General features: G+C 31.9%; 4 protein-coding genes across 5 annotated transcripts in view; 3 read left to right on the top strand and 1 right to left on the bottom strand.

Moving 5' to 3' along the window:
- The window catches only part of LOC141454521 (organic cation transporter protein-like), a 55,798-nt gene extending 43,449 nt beyond the window's left edge, over window positions 1-12,349 (top strand). The window contains exons 2-12 of the mRNA XM_074128848.1: window positions 461-619; window positions 1,790-1,881; window positions 3,790-3,893; window positions 6,721-6,875; window positions 8,175-8,343; window positions 8,555-8,684; window positions 9,147-9,327; window positions 9,783-9,911; window positions 10,088-10,278; window positions 10,517-10,653; window positions 11,276-12,349. Of these exons, the coding sequence (XP_073984949.1) occupies window positions 463-619; window positions 1,790-1,881; window positions 3,790-3,893; window positions 6,721-6,875; window positions 8,175-8,343; window positions 8,555-8,684; window positions 9,147-9,327; window positions 9,783-9,911; window positions 10,088-10,278; window positions 10,517-10,653; window positions 11,276-11,351 (1,521 nt within the window). The 5' untranslated portion in view covers window positions 461-462 and the 3' untranslated portion in view covers window positions 11,352-12,349. The remainder of the gene's footprint in view (window positions 1-460; window positions 620-1,789; window positions 1,882-3,789; window positions 3,894-6,720; window positions 6,876-8,174; window positions 8,344-8,554; window positions 8,685-9,146; window positions 9,328-9,782; window positions 9,912-10,087; window positions 10,279-10,516; window positions 10,654-11,275) is intronic.
- A 1,020-nt stretch (window positions 12,350-13,369) lies between these two features.
- Window positions 13,370-15,971, top strand: LOC141454495 (WD repeat domain-containing protein 83-like). Of its 2 annotated transcripts, none has more exons than XM_074128791.1 (5): window positions 13,370-13,797; window positions 14,628-14,782; window positions 14,855-15,189; window positions 15,370-15,478; window positions 15,558-15,971. In XM_074128791.1, the coding sequence occupies exons 2-5, from the start codon at window positions 14,655-14,657 to the stop codon at window positions 15,811-15,813; spliced, it is 828 nt and encodes a 275-aa protein (XP_073984892.1). In that variant the 5' UTR covers window positions 13,370-13,797; window positions 14,628-14,654; the 3' UTR covers window positions 15,814-15,971. The 2 variants fall into 2 exon arrangements, with proteins under 2 accessions (XP_073984892.1, XP_073984885.1); XM_074128784.1 differs by having other exon boundaries at window positions 13,374-13,797; window positions 14,647-14,782.
- On the bottom strand, window positions 15,810-17,910 carry LOC141454503 (ankyrin repeat domain-containing protein 49-like). The gene is made up of 4 exons (XM_074128805.1): window positions 17,658-17,910; window positions 17,353-17,513; window positions 17,126-17,270; window positions 15,810-16,227 (listed from the first exon to the last, which is right to left on the bottom strand). Exons 1-4 carry the CDS (start codon window positions 17,908-17,910, stop codon window positions 16,043-16,045), a joined length of 744 nt encoding a protein of 247 aa, XP_073984906.1. The 3' UTR covers window positions 15,810-16,042.
- LOC141454510 (bolA-like protein 3) lies at window positions 17,867-21,969 on the top strand. Its single transcript, XM_074128829.1, has 4 exons — window positions 17,867-18,005; window positions 18,074-18,191; window positions 21,556-21,644; window positions 21,716-21,969. The coding sequence occupies exons 1-4, from the start codon at window positions 17,946-17,948 to the stop codon at window positions 21,773-21,775; spliced, it is 327 nt and encodes a 108-aa protein (XP_073984930.1). The 5' UTR covers window positions 17,867-17,945; the 3' UTR covers window positions 21,776-21,969.
- The last annotated feature ends 133 nt before the right edge of the window (window positions 21,970-22,102 follow it).

The following is a 22,102-nucleotide window of genomic DNA, read 5'->3' as shown; positions in this document are numbered from 1 at the left end:
CAATAGAACCATCTTTACCGGGAAGTCAGGCTGGCCAAAAGCAATGTGATTTAATATCTGAATATTATGTTAGAGACAAGATTTTTCTTGAGGTGCACAAGAGGAGTTCCCTCCATAACTTTCGCAGTTCAAGAGGTTTTCCTTTATCGGGCTACCCACTCATCATTATAGGAAGGTCTTTCGCTAAAAATGTATTTCGAAGGGCCTCAAAATATTTATTTTTAGTGAAACACCAAATTTAAATACAAATTGCAATTCATTTTATACTTCCAAAATAGAAATAGAAATTCTTGATACTTTTCAATAATTCTACATAGAGCAAGTCAAATCGATTCTCGCAATTAAAAAGTAATAAATTAAAGCAATAGTAAAGTAAATTTCGTAATATTACCAAGAAGTTATTACTATTATTAAATATTCTAATAAAACAACTACATTGTTTTCTTTTTTATTGTTACAGGCATGGAGGGAAGAGAAGCGGTACTCCAAGAAGCTATCGGCGACGTTGGAGCATGGCAGATCAAGATCTTTCTCTTGATGGCGCTTCTCAGGTTCCCAGTTGCTTGGACATTGCTTGGTTTAATTTTCATGGGTGCTCCAGTTACCTACACGTGCAAAGGTATTGATTTCTTGTTGAACAACAGAACATTTCTAATATTTATTCCGACATACTTTCTTACTCTCTATAGTATAAGGTTATCTAGTGCTCTTTGGTAGTTTTTTATTCGTTTCAGTTTTATTACTAGTTATTATTTGCAAAAAGAATTGGTGAAAAAACTCAATAGACATTCTCTTACGTCTTTCTTTTCAATTTGAAATTTTTTGAAGATTTTATTAGTCTTAAATACAACAAAGACAATGGAGGGATCATGCTAAAATTGATCTGAGTGAATTGCCTGCTAGAAGCTCGATTTCGAACCTTTGGCTCAATCTCAACTAGAGAAATTAAATGTAGCAAACAACTGCTAATTATTTTAAAGAAATAGTATTCCTTTTATATTTATATATTCTCAGAAAAAAATATTGGCCATCAAAAAACATTGGAATTTGCTGTCAAAGGCTGCTGTAATTTGATGGTAGAGATACATCTCTTATGTCTATCTCTTTCAACTTTCTTCCTGTAAAAACATCATTTGAAAGTAAAATACTTCTCTTTGAACCAAAACAGCGAATAAAAAAAAATACAAACGTAGAATGAAGCAGCTTAAAGGTTATGTAATTAACGAAAAAATAAAATAAATGTTCAGCATGTTGTATAGTATATGTATTTTCTATATTTTATCTTGATGTTTATTTTTGGTTTAATGTTATTCAAATACTTCATTGATCTATTCGGATTATCTATAATATTTGCCGACATCTAGCATTTTTGTAATTATGTGAAATACTAAATAAATCTACAAAAAACAATTTTATACCTAAATAAGACCGTAGTAATTTTGTAGTAAAAAATGTGAAAATTAGATATCAATTATTAGGAGCACCTTTCTGAAGTAAATTCCTGGTTTTTCAACCCCGCTGAAGGGGAGAAACTCTGGATACACCTTGTACGATCATCCATGGAAGAAGCAGTCACTTCTCAGATCCACACCATTCACTTTTGACCTTCTATTATAACTTATAGAATAAGAATATATATCTTAAAATTAAATATATTTCAATTTGAATCTGTACCTTTGATAAGATATAATTGTGATATTGAATCTTAAAATATGTTTTTAAGAAATCTAGTCTTAATTTCTTGTGTTAAACATAAACTACTTTATCTAATGACTGTTTAATTTAACAGATTCTTCGGAACACTGTTTTGATAGCCAAGGAAATGAATGCAAATCGTGGACGTATAATCGAACTGTCTTCACAGAGACAATACAGACTGAGGTAAAATCCAAATGTGATGTTTTATTGTAAAACAAAGTCTATCATTTAAAGCTATCAAATATATTAGTTTTAATAATAGGACAGATAAATATCCAAAGAAAGACAATATTCAAACTGTGATCTCCACTCTTTATTATCACCTACACCCTCCTGTAAGAGCTTACTACACTCGTAAGAGCCACTGTGAGAACAAAAAATCAGTGACAAAACCTTGACCAATTAAAAGAGAAACGATTTTTCAAAATGAAATCCAGGCTTAAAAATGTGTAAGACAAAATAATCAAAGTTCTATTAGTAAGCAACTCATATTTTAAAGAGAATTTTAGCTTTATTTTAGTTTTTTAAAGCCACAGTGATCAATATTACAATGCGCACTCTCGTTTCTGAATTTTTGCAGTAACTGGAGATGACCCTTTGGGCTTCGATTGTTTGATCACCGAAAAATCCACTCAAATTGAAGTGGCTATCCACTATATCAAAGCTTGTGATCAATACACCAAACGTTTTGACAGAGTGTATTTTACCTTGGCTACTCACCATTATATATAGCTTCTTTTTCCTATTTATTTGTCACGTTAGCAGCCAGATATTTGAAGCTTCCAACTATAATGTTCATTAGCGCGCAATGTTTCTGAACCTGGGTTGTGGTGCCTGGAAGTTTTCTATTAAACAGTTTCAGTGTCATTACTTTGTAGCACTAGAGTTTTGGTTTTCTCTTTGAATCCTTTAGCAAGCGCTGACTTGTTGAGTTCCAAGATATGTACTTCATCTGCGAACGCTAGATGCTGTGTTGACTTATCATATATATGTACTTCCGCTAGGGTTTGTTTTTGTACTCGAGCTGTCCACTAGAAGGATATTCCCACCAAGGTTATAAACGTTTTATAACCGCTCTGCTCTATGCAGCGTGTTGTAGGCTAGCCACTCCACAAAAATGTGGAAAGCTGACATTTCGCAACATCTGCCTTTGAGAAAAAATGTTGTCCATCTTTGATCTATTCTTTTTGAGAAAAAATCCATTCAAATATTTCAAATAGTTTTGAAAAATGTTTTTTTCGGTCTTTTAAGCAATAAGAATATAACTGTCTTTATAACTCTCTTGTAAGTAGTTCGCGAATAACTCAGATAACATTAATAAAGTTCGTGAACACAAGCATTTCATCTTGCTCGCTTAAAACATGATGTGTTATCATGAACTTTTCTGGACTCTGGTGCCAAAAGAAGAACCTTCTAAACGCCATTGAGAGCAAAAAAGTATTTCCCGTTCAATATAATTTATAATAAATGAGCCGAGATTATCGTGAAGAAAACTATTTGTAGTTGTGCGTAGCATGACAGTTTAATCGCCTCTAAACTTTAAGCTCACACAATTATTGAGTAGCGTTGGCAAGTTTCGACAGGACCTTCATTGTTCAGCATAATTGGTTACCCTTGCCATTCCATATTACTGGTCATCTCCATAAGTAATGACCCAATTAACTTTGAGTGCACCCATGGTGAATAGTTTCTAAGTTAGAGTATAGTTTGAGTTGGGCTGTTATGTTTTTATTCCTTTTTGCTACAGAACTAGAACTCTACATAAAGTGTCAGTTGGTTAATAAAATAAACTTTAATAACTTTAAGAATTGGTAATTATTGTTATAATTGAATTTGTTGAGTTTAGATATTCTAGTCAATTTCCTTTTATTTCCAATTATAAATGTTCAAATAATGCTCTTAAAAATTACTAATCTTTGCTTATTTATTTTCATTTTATTTTTTTGTTACAATTCTAATTAATTGATTTTCAAGTTTCACTCTTATATCCGTAGATATTATACATTCATTAGCTGTGACTTTATAATAAATAGAAGGGACATCCAAATAAAGTTTTATAATTTTTATTTAACTACTTTTTTTTGTTCATAGTGGGATCTTGTTTGCTCACATAATCAGCTAGTAAATTTGGCGCAAATGACATTTATGGTCGGCATAATGTTTGGCACAATCTTGTTCAGTTTAGCATCAGACAGGTGAGTATTCAGATTAATATTTATTGGTCATCAATTGCTTGTTTCAGAATTAGAAACTTTCTTCCATAAAGTTTTTAAATATTACAAAATATCCTACACTACTATTATTAGTTCATTTCAGCTGGACTTGAACCCAGGAGTGCACTAACCGCTTAGCTAATCCCTTCTCTTTATTATTATTATTCAATTTTCGATAGCTTTCGGTATTCTTACCGTGACTGGTAATTGCACAGTTCACAGAGAAGACCAAAAATCAAAACAAGCAGCAAGAGAAGTTGTTTTGGCATTCGAATGCCAACCTAGGAGATATTTTTGAGAGAAGCCTCATTGTGGATATTGTCAAAAAGAATTTGTTGGAAACATTGCACTCTGTCCTGATCTTTTTCCCCCTGGTTTTAGCGAGTTCTCGTTGTTAGAACACCTACTTAAATTTATTTGAACAGTTAGTAGTTCGTAACAATCTGCAAGAAATCAATTTTTGGGCAAAAGTTTCAAATGATAGCAATGGGGGCGTACATCTTTACTAATTAAAACGAAGTTTAAATAAAATCGTAAGAGCCAATTTCTAGAAAATATTCAGAATAAAAAAAATCACGCCCAAAATCTAAATGAATTACCAAAAGTTTGAGGTTCCCTTGAAGTTTCAGTTTTTGATTTATTCTTTAACCCGAACACCCAGACCATTACTAAAAACTATCTATTCGTTTTCAGGTAATATCAAATCGTCAAAATATGCAATTTCCGGGGATATTATAATTTCGGAAATTTAAATCTATCACAACTAGTGTCAGTGACCAAGGAAGTGGTAATTGGATTCAGCGTCTTCACGGTTCAAACACTGAAGACTGAACATCCTTCTTGTTTTGTGTAAATAACGCTGCCCTGCCTTTCCACGCAAAACTCTTGAGTATATCATTTTTGGCATGAGGTACCTTTGACCCGGCCCAGGAGAACACTTATGAAAGAGACCACTAAATATTCCTCTAATAATTTGGAATGGTATATACGCAGCCTAAAGTGTAGATTGTTTCAGAAAATATCGTTATCGATTCACATCATCCATTCTACATTTCAATTCACACACACTTGTTCAAACAAAAAAGGCATTGTTTCTCTACATTAACAAAAAATTCCAAAATACTATTGAATAAATTGTTATTATTTGTACACAGGAAATTTATAGAACTAGAGTGCTTCAATTTTTATCATTATAACGACAATAAACGTAAATTACTTCTATTATTTGTCGTAGAAATTCCCATTATTTAATGTTACCTTGTCATTTTTTATTATTATTATTATTTTTTTCTTGTATACATTATTAAACTAACTTTATATAATATCCTAGCCCGATTGTGCGAAATAACAACAATGTCACCACACTAGCACATCCAATCACAATTTAAATACTTTATCGTGGAAAAAAAAGATTTTTCATAAATCATACAGAATTATTGTTGTAGCCAAACTATTGATATTTAGACATCATAAACGTGATTAAATAAAAACTTTTCTTGATTTTATCTAGGAATTATTTTTATTTATTTATTTTTTCGGATAGGGGAGAAAAATTTGTAATTTTTATGTCTATTAGTTTACTTTGGGACCTTCACTCGGCAGGATTTTTTTAATGTTAAACTAAATGTATCTCTAAAAAAAAAATTATTATTGAAAAAATGTGGTGTGAAGTGTGAAGCAGGTCCTGTCATCAGAAGACTCAGAAGCAACATTTGCGCTATTAATTATTGAACTAATTAATGAATTTAATTTTTTACAAATGATCCGAAACAATTGGCACTTACCAATTATGAGGGCAAAGCAACAGAACAAAATGTTTACAAAAAAAAAAAAAATTTAGATGCACTTCTATAAAAATTAATTGATAAGAATGCAAGAAGTTGAGTATTTTTTTTATTACCACAGCTGGGTGACCGTGAAATTGAGGTAAAGACCAACTTTAATGTAGGGCTGAGAGAAGGCCAGTTGATCTGCCTGCCCTTGTCAACCATTAACACTGGACAAGATAACAGAAAATGACCATGAATAGTGTTCGATGAAAGGATGAACACTGTTGCACTCTGGTTCGCCTACGTAGTTGTACTTTTACGCTGTTTGCATCAATTCCTGCAATGCCCACTAACTCCATTCATCTATCTCCTATTCATCTGTATTTGTTTGTTTATTTTTTGTATTATTTAAGTAATAATAAAAAGTTAAACTTCAATATGCTTTTGGTTAAACCAAAGCATAAGCTTCGTCTTCACAGCTGCATTCTTCAGTTCATTTAGCCCAGAATCACTAACTGTTTTTTGAGGTGATATTACTCTACTTTGTGATCTTTTGCCGTAGTTCATTTCTTTGACTGGTTTCAGTTAAGAATGTTCATTCCTTACTCAAAATTCTAGGATTACTAAATCTTCTATCTTTTATTAAATTTCCGTCATATTTATTGTGTTTTTCTCGTGAAACTCATCATTACTGCTCCACCTTTTTCTCAGCTTACCTTTTCTTTGCCTTCATTTTGACGAACACAGATGTATGGCCGTGATATTTTAAAAATTATATCTATTAATTGATTCCTATTTTCCGAAATTAAATTCCAATTTTTTTTTATTATATACTTAGTTTATTATTTATGCTTGCTCAAAATATCACTTAAGGCCAATTGTGTTGTTTAACAGACAAGGCTTTCTTTTTATTATGTTTTATATATTTTTGTGGGCTAATTTATAAAAAAAAAAATAACCAATTTAAAGGGCTCTTTTGATTCAGCCAGCTGAAACAAGATTTTTTCATCAAAGGTTTAAAACTTATTGATTTTTTTCAGATGGGGCCGTAAAAATCCGTTGATCGGCGCTGGTCTCATACAGTTGGTTACTGGAGTTTGCTCAGCATTCATACCATGGTATTGGGGATTCATCATACTCAGGTTTATCCAAGCGGTTGCAGTCGGTGGCTCTATGACTGTATCTTTCGTACTGTGTTAGTACAGAAATAATAAATTTTGTTTGTGAAGGGCAGCACAATGTGTTATTCAGGCCTTCCTGTATCAGTAGTTTTACTTTAAGGACAGCGTTAGAGCCAAAACAGATACAACTGGGTCTCTCAGCTATGACATTTTTTGGGTTGTGACCTTTTACAAAAATTCTACTACGTCCAGAATCTTTTTATTTTAAATGTCTTAAAAAAAATATATTTCAAAGTTTTGTGCTTATCATCTTAGAGAAAGAAGATCATAGTGACTAAATCTGATCTATTCAATTTTATTTTTTTAAGAGTATCGGCCAAAATTTTGTCACAGTTCAAAACTTAATGTAAAACCAACCTGTTCAATATGCACCTTTTTCAGAACTCATTACCCAAAAAAGTAGCTGTCAACTCTCAAGTACTAGGGTTATCAAAGGATAAAGAGCATTGCGAAATTTGTGGCTCGTTGAATTAAGAAATTTATTTGATATTTTTGCTGAATCATTAAAGCTAAGGTCATTTTTGTTGAATGAATAATGAAGCTAAAAAAAGAGTTTTATTTCATTTCTTTATTTAACTGTGAAGTATTAGTGTTCTACCGTTCACCTGTTATCATGAAACAGAATTTTGCCGCGCTTGAATTGATTTCTGTTTTTCTTTGAACTATAACAACAAAAACGTGTCTTATAAAAGTAAAAAATTAAATACAAAAAGTGAAAACTTGACTATATCAATACAAAATAATTAAAAAAGAAAAAGGATGTATCCAGCCGGCTCTCTATGCAATGAAAGGGGGTTATTCGATTTTACTAGATCGCAATAGTATTAATAATAAATGTACTTAGATCCTTTTTCCACTTTAAGGGCTCTGAAATATAATGTACTGTTAATTCAAAAACTGGTAAGGCTTAGACTTCGTCATCAGTTTTAATTTTATTAATCTGTTCCTATTCATTAAAAAAAAGTACAGCAATAAAATTTCTTAAGTAATGTATTGACTCAGTTTAATGGATTTCATCATTTGCTTGTTCAAAAAAGATGTTTTTCTTACACAGTGGCCACTTGAATTGGTGAGCCCTGAATTTAATTATGTATTTATTCGAATATGATTGGTGATTGTAACTATTCCGTAAATTCTGGCTCGATTCCGGTAGAACATAGTTTCGTAACAGGAGTGCTTATATTTTGTAGTCTGCTTAATTTTATCGGTCTCTGGATAACATATCTTTTGTATTTCAAAGCAACTATTAATTAAGTTTTCTCTTTTTCATACTTTAGAACTTTTTAAATAAAATATTATTTTGGCTTCTTCAGGTATGGAAGTTCTAGGCGGTCGATGGCGTACCATAATGGCAACTTTGACACATATTCCATTTAACTTGGGAACAATACTTATGGCTGTTATTGCTTACTATACCAGGGAATGGCGGAAGTTTCAGCTCTCTATATCCTTGCCGATTGCCGTTATAATTCTTTATTGGTGGTGAGTATCTTTTTTTAATAAATAATTTTTCTACAAGAAATTCTCGTTTTGATTTGTTTCCAAATTTAATTCTTCCTAAATACTTGCATTCAATGCGTGTGGAGTGCGACGGTAGAGCATGGGATGTTTTCTGAAAATCTTTTTCTTTTTGTTAATCAGATTAACAATCCAGCATTTGCATTTAAAAATACAAAGTGATAGTAAATTTCAGGTGGATACCAGAGAGTCCAAGATGGTTATTGGCCGTAGGTCGTGACAAGGAAGCTTTGGCCATTCTTCAAGAAGGAGCCAGAAAAAATAAACGTACTCCTCCAGAAAAAATTCCAGAACTGAAAAAAGAAGTAAGAAACGTTTGTGTATAAAATTAATCTTTAGATATCGGAAGGGGTGATTATCTGGTGTGAAAAACTGAATTCTATAATCCTACAAACACACTTACTAGCATAGAATAAAACTTTTAATTGCTTGATCGATGGCGCAAAGGATTTAACTGCATACAAAAAAAACTTTAAAGTAAAATGTATAAAAATAAAATGAAGTGAGTTAACGAAGAATCAAATATTATTCCTCACTATATTTAGCGAAATTACTATAGAGTTTAGAGACCGAAATAAAAAAACTGTTGATTTTGTTGCGGGTAAATTGATGAGATTAGCCATGTACATGGCGATACTCATATTAAAATAAATATCAATTAGAGCCACCCAGTGGTAAAACCTGTCTTATCCAAGATACTTAACTACAGAAACATTTCTGATAATTTGAAAAAACATACTAAAAATAATTTGTTCGAATTAACTCAGGTATCTGAAAAGCTGGAAAACAAGAAACCTGGCGTTTTTGATCTGTTTCGTACGCCGAATATGCGAAAGAAAACTCTCATCGCATGGGTAAATTGGAGTAATGTTGGATTATGCTTCTTCGGTCTGGAGCAGTATCTCAGCAATGTAGGGGGGAACATTTTCATCAGTGTGGCGATATCAGGTTAGTGGTTTTGAGGTTTAAATTCGCTTTTCAATTAGTAGTGAATAAGAAATAAAATTTTAAACAGTTTAAGTTCATATTCATTCATTTTAGTCCAATCGTTTCCTGATATTCTTATATATACATGAAATATTTACATAAAGATCTACAATTCTGCAGCATTTTTAAGTAAAAACATTTCCTAGGTTGTGAAAGAGAATAACATTAGACTATCCATTAAGATAGATTATAAAAATGTTATTAAGTTTAACGAAAACCGAAGAAAATTCTATATTTCCTTTATATCCTTTATTAATTTAATGAAAATTGAAAAATAAGTCTACAAGTGTCTAATAATTAACGTTTATACTCCATATAATCCTCTCTCCATTTTTCGATCAGGTAGTTCCTAACCAATTGTTCAAAAATTTTATGTAAATTTTATTTCCTTATAATAATATGAAATTATGTTACAGGTGTATGCATGATTCCGGGTGTACTTGGTTCCATATACACCATGGACAAAATTGGAAGGAAATGGACTCTGGCTGTAGGAGAGTTCACAGGAGCTATTTCATGTCTGATCATTATTCTACTTCCAGACAGTTAGTCATTTTTTATTTCATTCTTTTACTTATTTATTTTTTTGGTAAGCTTTTGTTTTAAATGTTATCAAAAAAAATAACAAGTACGGTAGCTTTGAATAAGATTTGGAACGTAGGTCTAATATATCAAGTTGCATTCTGTTTTACAACATTATGATCTCTTTATCTTGTTGTAGGCATGAAAGACGTAGAGTGGTGGCGTCTAGGATTTGCTACTCTGGGGGTGGTCGGCATATCTGTAGGATTCACAACTCTATATCTGTATTCGACGGAATTGTTTCCCACTGTGGTCAGGAATACAGGGCTGGGTTCAGGATCTATGTGTGCCCGTATTGGTTCAATGATTGCACCATTCATCGCCTCTCTTGTTAGTGACATTGAGTTTTATTAATAATTTAAAATATCTATTTACCTATTATAATGTTTTATACTCATAATCGTCAAGTGTAATGTGTGACGAAGTTTTGTAAGAGGAAATCAAAATTCAAAATCTATAACTACTAATAAATCAATCATATTAACCAGACAACGCAGACCAAACCACATTTTTCAATCTCCTCTAAACTCTCAAAGGGCTTTATGCAAAATTCTATCTTCTATTTCAGGATCAAATATCGCCAGTGATTCCACCTTCAGTGTTTGGATTGACCAGCGTTAGTGCAGCTTTCTTATGTCTTCTTTTACCAGAGACTTTGAACAGAGTCTTACCTGTAACTTTAGAAGATGGAGAGAACTTTGAAAAGTAAGTATTATTACTTGTTACATTTCAATCTTCGTTAGATTCTTCATTTGGTAATGAATAATGAATGAATGAATTCTCAGTTACCTTGCAGTTTATGTGTGTCACCGGCTATGGGAATGTTCTGAAACCGTGACTATTGACAAGATTGGAATCTACAATTTAAGGAGGAGAGATGGGATTTTTCTCTTGTTGATATCTTTTGCAGGACTTGTAGACAGCAATTTTTTTTTTTCTGCCAGTGTGTTCCTTATTTAATATAACTTTCGAAGTTGCAATTGTGGATCAACATACTCGTACTTATATAAGTTTAAACAACTTTGCTATAATAGTGGGGAATTTATGATTTATGGTTGCAAAGAACTTTCAGTAGATCCAATTTGTCTTTCTAATTTTCATAACTTTTTATTTTATTTTATTCATCTTACTTACGATCTGAACTTTGTAAAATAAGTGCATTTGTTTAAAAAGTTGTCGGATTTGATCAGGCTTAAGGAAAATTGACGAATGCCATTTTCTTGTACAGGTTATTAGGACAATCCCAATCCTCTGTCAGGTGGTTTTTTGACCAACGGAGGATTCTCAGAGATAATTTTGTAATTAATAATATGAATTTTTTTTATAGATTGTCTAGTAAGGAAAACGTTGCATCAAATGGAAATATAAATAAAGCCTACGGTGAAGAAATCGCAATGGAATAGTTTGTAGATATTATTGATATGAAGGTTATTATTTTAAATTAATGGTTAATTATAATGTCATTACAAAAAGAACAGAAAATTTTAACAGAAGAAGTTACCGCGTGACCCAGGTGTATAGATATCAGAACAGATTCTAGCACAGTATTATTTCGTTTTTGTAAGTGATATTTAGATTAATTAATGTATGGATCAAAATTAGTTCTACAATTGCCAGGGTGGTTTAAATCTTTAACAAATAAGATAGCTGATATTATTTTATTTATTTTGTATTATTAATAAGCAAAACTTCCTTGCTGAATCTTTTAAAAAAGTTAAGGTTCAATTATTGTGAGAAGAATATTTAATAGAATCATAAAGCTATACAAAGTATTCTTTCGGTTGCAAAAGCTCAATAGGATAAGCAAATATCACGGGTAACATTACACAATCTAGAAAAATAAATAAATAAAGTAAATCTGATAATATTTAATTGTGGGGAAAATATAGAATTTTGGATTCTATATTATGATGTTTATATTTTATTTGTAAATAAAGTTTTTATACATTTAAAGTTTCAATTATAATTATTGTTTAATAATGATAATTAAAGCAGAATAAAATTTGTTTTGATTAGCTACTTAAGATCTGGCCTTATAGAATTAACTGAGATAATGACTTGGAATTAAGACTTGTGTATTGATTTTAACGAGAATAGTATTTTGTGATAAAGCAGGGTAGCAATATCTGGTAACTTTTGTTTTTTGGGGACTAGTCGAACACAAATTAAAAGTACACTGTTAATGTGTAAAAATAACTATTTGTGAACGTAATAATGGACATTCTAATGAAAAAAAAAAAAAATAGGGAATTTTAATATCTGAAAAATTAGAATGTATCATTATATTTGGATATGAAATGAAAGTGGATTGATTACTAGTTTGTTTAGTTTTAGTATGTTCATGGAAAGAAATAATGATGAAGAGAAGTTTCTGTAAATAAAAGTTAATTTTATATGAAAATATTTTACTTTGTGTTAGTATTTTCCATTTTATGACTTATCTGTTTCATGTTTATTAAACTGTTTCGGAATTGGGCTATTGGCAGGGCTAGATGGATATATATAATAGTCCCGTAAACTCCATGCATGGCTCCAAAGGAGGTGAAGAAAGCAATAAACTAGGCAAACAAGTTTTCTCTTAATATTATTAACAAAATAAATATTTAGTTTCGCTAATATCGGCCAAATACCCTCAAAACTCCAAAACTTCTAAGTTAGTTTCAAAACCAATGTAGAGCGGTAATGAAACCCTCACATAATCTAATGTGACACTCAATCGACATTCTTGCTGCATATTTTTTGCGAACTTTCAATTTGTTTTATATTTTGCATAAAAACTACATCTTTAGTAAAACTCACACGACTTTATTCTGAATACAAGTTTTCTACAAACTTGCACATTTATTTCTACTATTTATCTCTAAAAAAAGAATTCTTTATTGGGTGCACCTTAGCAGAGTAAGCGTTTCCATCCCAGGGAATAAATCAAAGAAGGCTTGCATTGGATGGTTTCGCTGACAATGAACTTATTGCAAAATAGCTTTCCGTTACAACACAATCAGAGAAAAATATTCTTTAATTGCAATAATTTCCATACAATATGAATTTTTATAGCCTAATGCTACTAAAATTTATTATTAGCAACATAATACCTGTTTTATCAACAATTAAAGTATTATGAATACGCATAAAAAGAAATTGATAATTAATAATTTTAATGCAAAAGTGCATGACAATGCTATCTAGCAACAATAGCTTAAACTATCAAGAAACATTAGTTCAAACTAAAACCGCTAGATAGCATAAGTGTGCTGAAAATAGGATTATGGCCTCAAATAGTCAAAACATTGGTTTTGATTTGGTTTGCTCTGATACAGTATTGAAAAAGTAACAAAAAAATTAGCATTTTGTGAAGTAAGATTTTCGAAAAATCTATTTTCTGAATTTTGTTCCTATCAATGCATTTGAGCTAAATTTCTGCTTTCTTGAAGCAGTAGTATAGGCGTCACAGCAAGTTGTAGTTTTGTCTTTTTGTGCACTTTTTTTGGTGATCAACCCTTCCTTACACAACTGTCTACCGGACAATTAATTTTAATTAATTCACTGTTTTAATTCAACTACCTAAAAATTGTTCTATATTCTGTACTATTCTTATCGTATAGAAGTATCGATGTATTTCAAATATTGAAAAATTTGGAGGTTATTTCTTGTTTAACATATTTATGGGTAACCAATTGTAGGAAAAACCTTCATGCAAAAGTAAGAAATGAAATAAGTGATTGGTAAACTTAAACATGGTGTTTCTTAAAGGGTATTAAATTTTAGTTTTATTTCTATAAGTAATGGATTACAATAACTTAAGAAGCATCAACTGCAAACAAGGGGCAGTCAGAAGAGTGCGTTTTAACAGTAAGTAGATCTTTGAGTTAGTTACAAATAGAATTATTTCTTTTAGTGGTATATTTGGTCAGGTGCAAAAAAGGATTAGTTTAAACTTCAATGCGCAAATTGCAAACAAAGTTACAGAACATGATTCTTATCCCTTATACAAAGCGCTTAAGTTTGATCTTGGGAACCATCATTACTTACGTTGCAATTTTCCCTTGGAACACAAGCGTTGGCTAATGAAGCCCCGAGCGGGTGTATTGAAATTAGGGAGCTCTGCTCCGTTTCAAAGAGCTGAAAATGACACTTGCCAATTGTGCAATGATATTGTAGCTGACGGTGTATATCACTTTATAGTAAGCTGCCCGAGAATATCTGACATTAGGCGCAGATATTTTGGCCAACTGCAACTCTCTGGAGAGGAAGCATTGATCTACATGAATGGTCGTAAATGGTTCTCATTTGTTGGTTACATCAAAGCAGCGTATGTTCATCTGAATTACTCATAGCATTTATTGTACGATTTGATCTCAATTTGTGTAAGAATTTAGAACTATACAGTAGGTATTTTTATTTGATTAGTTCACCTTACTTAATTCCGTAATAATTAATTTATTTTTTATTTCTCTTCCTTAAAGTATTATTGTATCATCATATTAGGATTAATACTGTTTAGTTTATTTTTTATTTCATTATTTGGAAGCATATTTTATTTATTTCAATGGGAATTGTTTTTTCGACTCCACCGACGGTCTACGACCACGGTTATATCTATAGAGATGATTGTTTTATTTTGATTATTGTATTTTTAAGTATGTAACATTTTTAAATAAATAATAAATATTTTTTTTTAGTATTTGTTATTTTTTTTAGTTGACGGTATGTACTGCATAACTTGCGGTTCTGATAAAACCATCAAGCTGTGGAATCCGCATAAAAATTTATTTTTAAAAACCTATTCAGGTCACAGTAATGAAGTATTAGATGCCTGTGGTTCATGTGATAGCAGGTTAAAAAAAAAGTATTTTCCAAATAGTTCATGACTCAGTTTTTATTGGCGATTTATTTACACCTTAGACAGTCATTTGTTATCAGGAGGAGCGGATAAAACAGTTGTACTATGGGACGTAGCAACGGGCAAACCCTTGAGAAGATTCAGAGTTCATGTAAGCAATGTTAGTTGCGTTAAATTTAATGAAGAATCTTCGTTAGCATTTTCTGGATCAATTGATAACTCTGTAATGATTTGGGATCTTCGAGCTTTTAACTTTCAACCACTTCAGACACTAAAAGATGCCAAAGATAGTATCACTTCATTGCATGTCAGTGACTATGAAATCATTACTGGATCATTGGATTGCAAAATTCGCCGATATGACATTAGGGCAGGATCGTTATATATGGATTTCGTAGGAGGTACTGTTCTTACATATTTTTTAGCTTTAAATGTATGTTATAATTTCGTGATATGAAAAGTACTTATTGCAACAATTACACTTAAGTTGAAGTATAAGGTAGTAGACAAGATTGTAAAGAATTATGCGATTTTTTATTATGTACATATTGTTTGTTTAAACACGAGAATTCATATTTTAGAACCTGTGATATGTACCTCCCTTACGCAAGACGGACAATGTTTTATAGTTAGTACTAGTAAAAACAACATTATGCTGTTTGACAAAAGCACTGGCGAATTACTGAATGAGTAAGTCATACTTATTTGATTATAAATGTTGCAAAATTCTTATATGTTAAACATTGAAAAGTTTAAATAAAACTTTCAGATATTCTGGCCATTCTTCTGGTGATTTCTACATAGAAAATGCTTCTGACAGAAAAGATAGATACATATTATCGGGATCTACAGATGGAGCTATTTACTGCTGGGATTTAATTGGTTGTAAAATCATTAAGAAGCTCAAACATGAAGAAAACTATGCCGTACATTCTTTAAATGTTCATCCAACCTCCAACTTTCTTATATCAGCTACCAAGACCAGTGTCCATATTTGGGGAGAGAAATCATTAGATGAAGATTGAAATTAAAAAATCTTTGACTGAACCACTTTATTGATTGTAGAATTATAATACGCAGCAATGTGATTAAAACCTTCTCGTTTTAATGTTAAGTAATGCAAATTTGTACTTACTTTTACAGTTTTTATAAATTTATTAATTACAGTTCCTTTTCTATAAAAGTGTAGCTTAATGTATACATCTCTTCCGTTTTAAAATAAGATGTAAATTTTCTACATATGACAGAAAATTATTACAAAAAACAAGGCTCTACTGCCTCAAATAATTTCTCATTTGGCCCACATCTTCGAGCAATATCATACGAAGTGTCACCACTTTCATCTTTCAAATCTGTTTTTAACTCTAGATTTGTAAGGAGCATTTCCAACAGATTCTTGGCTTCCACATGTCCTGCTGCGAGGTGAAGCGCAGTAATACCTTCAAAGAAATAATACAAACATGTTCAGATAAAAATCAAAGCTCTTGAAATAAGCAGAAGTTGGCAAGTCTGCCAATTACAAGGCCCTTAAAAACCTCCATCTTCAGCTTTAAAAGCGGATTGGGACAGCAAATTCTATTTGTTAAAGTAGAAATAAATTGCTGCACGCAGATCTTGTTGGGAACCAAACTCTTCGTAAATGCAATGTTGAACACCTATTTCAAGTGAGCCTTAAGACTAAGGACTAAATGGACATAGCTGGATCGCACGCAGGCCAACGGGAATAGGGTTTACTGATCAATTCCAAGGTAGCCGGAGTCTGTGGAGAGGGTTTGCAGATATTCATTGAAAGACATAATGCGGTTAATCTTTTACCATATTTCAGGCTAAAAGTACCACCTGTGCGCAAGGGAAAATGAGAGAAAAGGCCTTAAAGGAATCTTTTCGGACAGACAGTCTGCACTAAAAAAAGCATAAAAATCTTTTTAACGCCAAAAAGTAGCACTGAATGCTTAAGGCTTTCAGGAACAAAAGATCTCTGTCTTGTCCTCTTGATTGTTTCAACTTGAAATCATTAAACAACTATTATTTGTCCGTTTCCATTGATGGCAAATTATTTTTAAATCGAGGTTTTAATTTCTGTAAAATTTAAAGATTTTCTAAAAAGGCCTGATGGCAAGCAGAAGAAACTTTTAAGATGGCGGGAATGTAGGAGAAATGAGCCTTCAATCTGAGTCACGAACGTTATATACAAATTCTTCTGCAAACATTCTTCAGATATTGCTGTTATTATTGCCTTTTGCTGGGAACAAACGTTTGATGGTGCTATTTATTTTTTTAATAAAGCTCTAGGTTATAGGTATAAAAGAAATAACCATATGAATGAGTTTGAATTACCTCCTTTGGACTTAGCGTTAATGTCTGCACCATGAGAGATTAGTAAGGCGGCACAGTCTAGTTGATTCCATCTGCTAGCAGAATGTAGAGGTTGCCACTTATCAACTGTTTCTTTATCATGCTTTGCTCCATTCAAAAGTAAAAACTAGAATTTATATAAATTGTTCAACAAATGTATGGAAAACTTAGCTTTAAAGAAATATGATGATCCTAGTTTCAAAACTTACCTTTACAAGTTCAGAATGACCGTTGTAACATGCTCTGTGAAGTGGGGTGTATCCATCGTTGTCTGTTACTTCTAGAAGAGTAATATCTCGCTCTAGAAGTTTCTGAACAACTGTCATTTCACCATGTTCACAAGCCCAAAGTATCTCTTTAGCAGGACTATCTGAAATCGAATCTCCTTTTATTCATGAAAGCTTTTATTGGATTTTGGAAACTACAAATAGAACAAACAAATGAGAACTTTGTAAACGGTCACGTAATTGTGAAATTCACATCTGCTAAAAGAAACCCTTCATTAATTAATTACCATGGGGTTGGTTTTCTTGCTCTATACCATCATCGTCATTGTCCCAACCACTTACTTGGTATCTATCACTACTTTTTGACATTAAAGTCCGCTCACTGAGATCATCTAAGTTGTGTTCTTCATCTTCTTCTTCACCAGACATTTTACCACTTGCATATTTTGCTTCTCTGATCTCTCTCTTTACTTTATCAAGACAAAGACAGAAGCATAAGACATGGAAGGTTGCAGTAAGGTTAGCGTGTTTAGGTTTCATCTTGAGTTACCGAATAAATTCAAATAAACGTTAGGATGTCTAACTATCTGAAGAGATTAATAAAATTGAGTTGTAAAAACTCAAAATTTTCTGTGGTAAGTGCTGATAAAAATGTTTGTTCATTTTTAATATTAATAGAATTGACTTTGATTTTTTAATCCAGGTCTTAAATCGTAGATTATTATCGGCATCTCCACCAGAAAATGCCGAAAATAAACTAAAACGAATTCTCAACATAAACTTCCCTCAAGCAGAGACCATTGAGGTTGTGGATGTCTCAGGTAAAAAACGTTTTCTTACAAGCTTCTATCAGAATTTAAGAAAAAGGATGCTTTTCGGTTGATTATCACACTATATAAAACAAATGTCACAACCTTCGTTGATTAATATTTATCCCGTTTCAATAGGATGAAAAAAGAATGAACAATTTATCCTGTTTATTAATTCATTTCTGCTAATGTTAAGAATTCTGTTTAATTACTGAAATTCACAAATGACAAGAGATCTGATTCACAAAAAGAACGTACCCAAAATTTGATCGAATTGCCGTCGGATTTCCATTTGAGTTAAATCAAGAAAACTTCATGTGAAACACTTCTAATGGCAATGAGTATAGAACTGTCTACAGTCGCTAGTAGACTAAAATTAAATGCTTAAGTTTTTATCATAAAAGGTTGAATTACTACTTCGCATTTGTGTACTAACCATACAGGGGATTATAGCGAAAAGCCTTAAAAACTATAGTATTTTCAGGTGTAAGCATTGATTTAGTGAGAACTAACGAATTTATGAGTTCCTAGTGTTGCTGGTTCAACATTCCTTTTATTTTTCGAATTGTATAGGAGTGCTTGTTTATTGGAATAACCTCGGGGACTGGCGTACTTCAGCTCGTTTTCCTTTTAAACAATCGGCACTCTCTAGAGAGATAAGCTACAAGAAGTTCTTAGGAAGACTTAATGTTCTGTTAAGAGGGAACTTATCATTATTACTCGTCCAAACCAAGGCTGCCCAAAGCCGAATGTAACAAAATTTATTTTAAAAAAAATCCGATCACTCTACGACAGGCCATCTTCCTGACAAAAAAATAAACTTAAAGAATGTAATAAGAAAAATTTAAGTTTCTTGATTCGTCTCACAGACTTAGTGTGGCTTAGCACAAATTCAACATCCTTAAAATTGCCTCCTTAAACCACACTACTCAGTAAGTTTTCCAACCAGAAGACTGGAAAAGTTATGAGAAAAACTCATCTTCCCAATTAGCATATCACTCGTGTAAATCACCGACGAGGATGAATATTGGAACTACACATGTCGGCTATGGCTCTTATTTAAAGTTGGTACAATTAATACGTTAAAAACAGCAATATTTACCGTGATAATTCGTGGTTTTCCATAATTTTTGGGAATTTCACATGCAGGAAAATGGGTATGCCAGTTTTCATTGTGTATTTATCAAGACATTGTGATTTACTCACTAGTGATACGGAATGTAATCCAGAAAACAAACTTCAAGATTTTCTTTAATCTTTGAAGTGCTGTCTTGCAAGTTTATTGAAGCCAATTGGTCAATTTTGTCCCATGTTTCCGTTCGTTAAGATCAGTATAAAGTATGGGAGAGGGGATTATGGAAGATAGAAAACCTGGTTACTTTTTAATAATTTAATTTGGCGTCTACAATGGTAATTAATAAGTTTTAAGGAAGATGGTTATTAAATAAAAATTCTGTTTCCGTAAAAAATATGTGTACATTAATATTTTCGTACCTAAAATTAATCCCCATTTTAATAGACCACTTTCTAGCAGGGAGGCCTACGCCACTTTGACTCCCATGATCTATTGTGGCTCAACATAAGTCCTTAGTTAGAAATGGTACAGGTGCATTCACATATATTGTTTTTTTCGTTCCAAAAATCCCTTGATTATTACCTAGTTTATTATCTGAACGGTGTGTGTCTGTGCATCATGTTTTGTTATGAAAGAAATTCTTACTTTTTGTTACAACTTCAGTATCCATTACTCCCTGTCAAGAGGAAATATTACAATCGTGAAAAATATATATTAAGTTATCGTGCATCCATACTTAGGCCGACATAACGCAGTCCTATCTACATAATGTACCCGTAGTCGCCTAACGTTCCCTTCAAACTCATCCCCACATCATTTGAGTCCTAGATTACTAAATCCCGAATGAAAATAAACAACCAAAAATCCCAATACAATCCTAATTTACCTTATGCTAAAGGTACTATCCCCTGTTAGCATTCCTATACAATTCCTCCATCCCAACCGCAAACCACGTTCGAATTTAGGCATATTCTTGGACAAACGACTTACGTGAAACTCGTACATCACACTTCATTACCAATCGCTTTAGACTACTTGCCAGACTTCTAGACAAGTTGTTCTTACAGATAAAAAGACGATTCCATACTTCACAGCTTCACCAATCTGGTGTACGAACTAGATCTCTATGTAACCACAAAACTAACCGACCTTATAAGAATGAATACAAACCATATATTCCAAAATCCTATGATGTATAGTCGAAGCTCCCTCACAGATTTAAAGAATCTTGTTGTCTGTCCACAACCTAGCAAAATCCTGATACAACAAATTTCATCACTAAAAACTCCCTTCATCCTAATCCTTGTCTAAAACTTTTCCTCAAACTCACCTCCTGGAGACTTAGCAAGGCTGCTGAAACCGTTGGTACCTCGACAACTACCATACATGATTAACCTCGCCAGTATTTACTTTTTTAAGGATTCCAATTTTAAGGAATTCAATTAACCAGAAGTGCGAATTGTGAGAATAGACAAGTTTTTTTTAAAATTTTTCTCTGAAATATAAGTAAATGTATTTGGGATTCTGAAGAATTTGTGACTACAAGTTCTAGTATCGGAATATCAGGGCAATAAAATATTCTATCTTTCCTTAACACACACTCACTTCAAGCACACATTAACATCTTAGGCTCCTATGTTCAAAGCAAAAAATACATTTTAGGTAGTTAGAAGAGATTCTTTAGGCCTTAGTGGATTTCATATATATAAACTCATACTTTCCAGTACTACTACCAGCTTTTCGAGCTTTGCTCACTCATTTAGGGGCTTCGCAGTACTTCCAGCGGTTCGTTCTCTCTGCCTTCTAGTAATGGCACTTAGTAAGTTCTTAATTTTTTTTTAAATTTCTACTTACCTGTTAATTTTTAAGATTCTGACCATCTTCACTGAATCGCCTTTGGTAGGTGGTTCTTTTGTCTTTTCTCTTCGGACCATCCTAATATGTAATGTAGTCTTTTTGTGCTTAATATGATCTAATATATTTCTTAATAACTGTTTGGTTTTAAATTTATTTTCCATATGAAATCCAACAACGCCATTCTTATAAAAATGTATGGGAGAAAATTTTTTTTATTCATTAACTAACGATTCCCCATTAAGTTGTTTTAAAAATGTGAATTTAAAAAAATGCTTGTTGAAATATTCATTAATGTAAAATATAGAGTTTAAGATCTTATTAAAATTTATATAAATGAAATCTAGTTGAACAATATTATTACTAATAGTGTTAATTTCCAGAAATTTAAAACAAAAAAAGTTAGTTGAATTAAAATAATTTAAAATGTGATTAATTTTTTTCCAGGAGGATGTGGAGCTATGTACGATATATCCATCAAGTCACCTGAATTCAAAGGACTAAGCATAGTGAAGCAACATAAATTAGTTACCGAGGTTAGTTGCTGTTCTTCATTCTCTATTAAAGAAACTCTTAGCAAGAAATTTATTGGAAATTTCTATTTTAGGTTTTAAAAGAAGAAATAAAAAGTATGCATGGTCTACGAATACAAACATCGGCCACGTGACGTTACATTTATTAGTTGAATAATTTACCAACTGCGGAGAAATCGAAACAGGCTTAAAACGTTACAATCTCTAGTTTTCAATTTGATTTTTTCAATAATTTTATAGAAATTATAGTTTTCTCATTTGTGTAAATTACTTCCACTGAAATGTAAAATTTATAAAGTTAATAAAGGTTTTTATTGTTCTTATTGCATATGTATATGCTAATTTTTTCTCATTTTAATTAAATCGCTATCCTGGTCTATTTCATCAAGGTACAATGAATTTTTGCTAGGTTTACTAAGAATTTCATGCATGTACACAGTAGATAACAAAATCAGGTATAC

The sequence above is a fragment of the Rhodnius prolixus genome, unplaced genomic scaffold (assembly GCF_049639745.1).
Source record: "Rhodnius prolixus isolate KJV_2025 unplaced genomic scaffold, Rpr scaffold_1, whole genome shotgun sequence".
NCBI lineage: Eukaryota > Metazoa > Arthropoda > Insecta > Hemiptera > Reduviidae > Rhodnius > Rhodnius prolixus.
The sequence above is the reverse complement of the archived record's forward strand: the minus strand, read 5'-3'. Positions and strand labels throughout refer to the sequence as shown.

Excerpts from the sequence above, each read along its gene's own strand:
- LOC141454495 (XM_074128784.1), top strand. The coding sequence starts at position 13,731 with ATGGATTACAATAACTTAAGAAGCATCAACTGCAAACAAGGGGCAGTC. Across the intron at positions 13,798-14,646 it reads CAGAAGAGTGCGTTTTAACA|TTGACGGTATGTACTGCATA; the intron begins GTAAGTAGATCT and ends TATTTTTTTTAG. Across the intron at positions 15,190-15,369 it reads ATATATGGATTTCGTAGGAG|AACCTGTGATATGTACCTCC; the intron begins GTACTGTTCTTA and ends TTCATATTTTAG.
- LOC141454510 (XM_074128829.1), top strand. The coding sequence starts at position 17,946 with ATGTCTAACTATCTGAAGAGATTAATAAAATTGAGTTGTAAAAACTCA. Across the intron at positions 18,192-21,555 it reads TGAGGTTGTGGATGTCTCAG|GAGGATGTGGAGCTATGTAC; the intron begins GTAAAAAACGTT and ends ATTTTTTTCCAG. Across the intron at positions 21,645-21,715 it reads AACATAAATTAGTTACCGAG|GTTTTAAAAGAAGAAATAAA; the intron begins GTTAGTTGCTGT and ends TTTCTATTTTAG.
- LOC141454503 (XM_074128805.1), bottom strand. The coding sequence starts at position 17,910 with ATGAAACCTAAACACGCTAACCTTACTGCAACCTTCCATGTCTTATGC. Across the intron at positions 17,271-17,352 it reads GTCATTCTGAACTTGTAAAG|TTTTTACTTTTGAATGGAGC; the intron begins GTAAGTTTTGAA and ends TATAAATTCTAG. Across the intron at positions 16,228-17,125 it reads TAACGCTAAGTCCAAAGGAG|GTATTACTGCGCTTCACCTC; the intron begins GTAATTCAAACT and ends ATTTCTTTGAAG.